This window comes from Pinus tabuliformis, chromosome 9 (assembly GCF_031772625.1).
Source record: "Pinus tabuliformis cultivar Carrire ecotype Pingquan chromosome 9, CPIR1, whole genome shotgun sequence".
Lineage (NCBI taxonomy): Eukaryota > Viridiplantae > Streptophyta > Pinopsida > Pinales > Pinaceae > Pinus > Pinus tabuliformis.
In genome coordinates, this window is record NC_142307.1 from 1,836,228,086 (window position 1) to 1,836,229,876 (window position 1,791).

The 1,791-nt window shown below is 40.4% G+C and overlaps 1 protein-coding gene across 1 annotated transcript; it reads left to right on the forward strand.

Moving 5' to 3' along the window:
* The first annotated feature begins 559 nt into the window (after positions 1-559).
* Positions 560-1,060, forward strand: LOC149156135 (transcription termination factor MTEF1, chloroplastic-like). The gene has a single exon (XM_089444655.1). It carries the CDS (start codon positions 560-562, stop codon positions 1,058-1,060), a length of 501 nt encoding a protein of 166 aa, XP_089300781.1.
* Positions 1,061-1,791: the final 731 nt, after the last annotated feature.

Sequence of the window (1,791 nt, forward strand, 5' to 3'; positions counted from 1 at the left end):
TATCGGTTCTATAGGGAATTCGATAGGGAAATAGAAGGGAACAGGTTCCATTCCTTAAAATCAATATCTTATTCTTTCTAAATTCAATCTCCTTATGCTTTATGTGGGACTGAATGTGAAAGCACCCGTTGATCTTGATCCAGTTGATGAAGCAAATAAACCACCGACTTACTACTAAATAAATTGTTCTCCTCTCGCTGTCGTTACTAGAAAATGGGATGAATATCAGTTTGATACTGATACCAATTTATCTTTAAACGAATGAATGCAGGTTTTAGGCGTCTTTCAGTGGCAACATTTTTTATTAATTCCATGGAAGATGATTTTGGATATTGGATATCTGTATCCAATCCATCGTTGGCCATTTCCATTTTCCTCTCTGTCGCCCAAACTTCCAATTGTGTTGAAATTTTGTCCAAGTAACACCACAATTACATGTCCTGTGCTAAGTGCTACAAAGTGCACCGACTCTGATACACTCACCTTGGCCTGTAAGCCCAACTCTGCTAAAGCGCCATTCAGTAGTTTTAGCATACAACAATCCCTCAAGCGTAAAGTCATGTACCTGCAAAGTATAGGAGTTGAATACACAACATTGTTAGACTCTGCGACAATTGAATCCGCGAGTTTACACAGCATACAGAGCGTTGTGTTCTATCTACAACACATGGGCTTGACGAAGAGGGACGTGCAGAGGATATTTTTCATGTGTCCTGAGGTCATGACTTCGAATCCGGAAGACGACTTGAGGCCGGTATTCATTTTTCTGCTAAGAGATGTGATGGTTGCGGCCTCGGACATACCTAGCTTTATCAGCAGCTGTCCCAAGTTATTGAGATGCAGAGTGAAGGATCAGCTTCGACCCACTTTCTACTACCTGGTAACAAGGCTAGGGTTTAAGGATCTGCATTTGCCCACTTGTCAAAATTCATTCCTCCTGGCCTCTAGCGTTGAAGGGAAGCTCATTCCAAATCTTGAATATATACAGAGAATGGGGTTTTCATATAAGGAAGCCGTCAAAATTGGAACCCGGTTTCCTGCATTATTTGTACCCAATTAAACAGCGATGGGGAAAACTACAAAGGCAAAAGCATAGAAGGCAGTTGATCATCCCTAGCAGCATGAGTGGTAGAGTTCCCAGATGCATGGGAAAGCCCAAAGTGTCTACCGACTAAACCGCATGCGGCATGCCAGACGCTTTAGTCAAGGCCTATGGTGCCTATATGTACAAATATCTCCGTCGAAATTATCAGGGGTGTTGGAGTTGATACTTGGCATACTTAATTTTTTTTAATTACGAAAATCGAACCCTAGATTGCAAAATTAAACCCTGAATTGCGTGTTGGCCAAAGTTCTTTAAAATCAAACCCGGAATTGCGTGTGGGCCGAAGTCTATAATGTATAAATCAATCGTGCATGTAGAGTTTTTGGTGAGAAAAAAATTGGTATAAACCTGCATGTGGGTGGAAGTCTATAATGTATAAATCAATCGTGCATGCAGAGTTTTTGGTGAGAAAAGAAAAAATTGATATAGAAATATCTAATATCGTACCACAATCCTGGGGTTATCCCACAAATCTAGCAGTCACTATTGTTACAGAAAAGTATATCATTGTCCATTGTCTGACAAAACCAAAAGATAATAAATACTGGTGAAAAAAAAAATGCAGTGAAATGAACCCTCCAGTGAATCCGCGAGCTGTACATCCGAGTTAACGGAAATTTCTCTGATGGATCCATCGATTTTGTCTTAAATGCAAATTTATCACATTGCCTTACACTGCCCGTGCA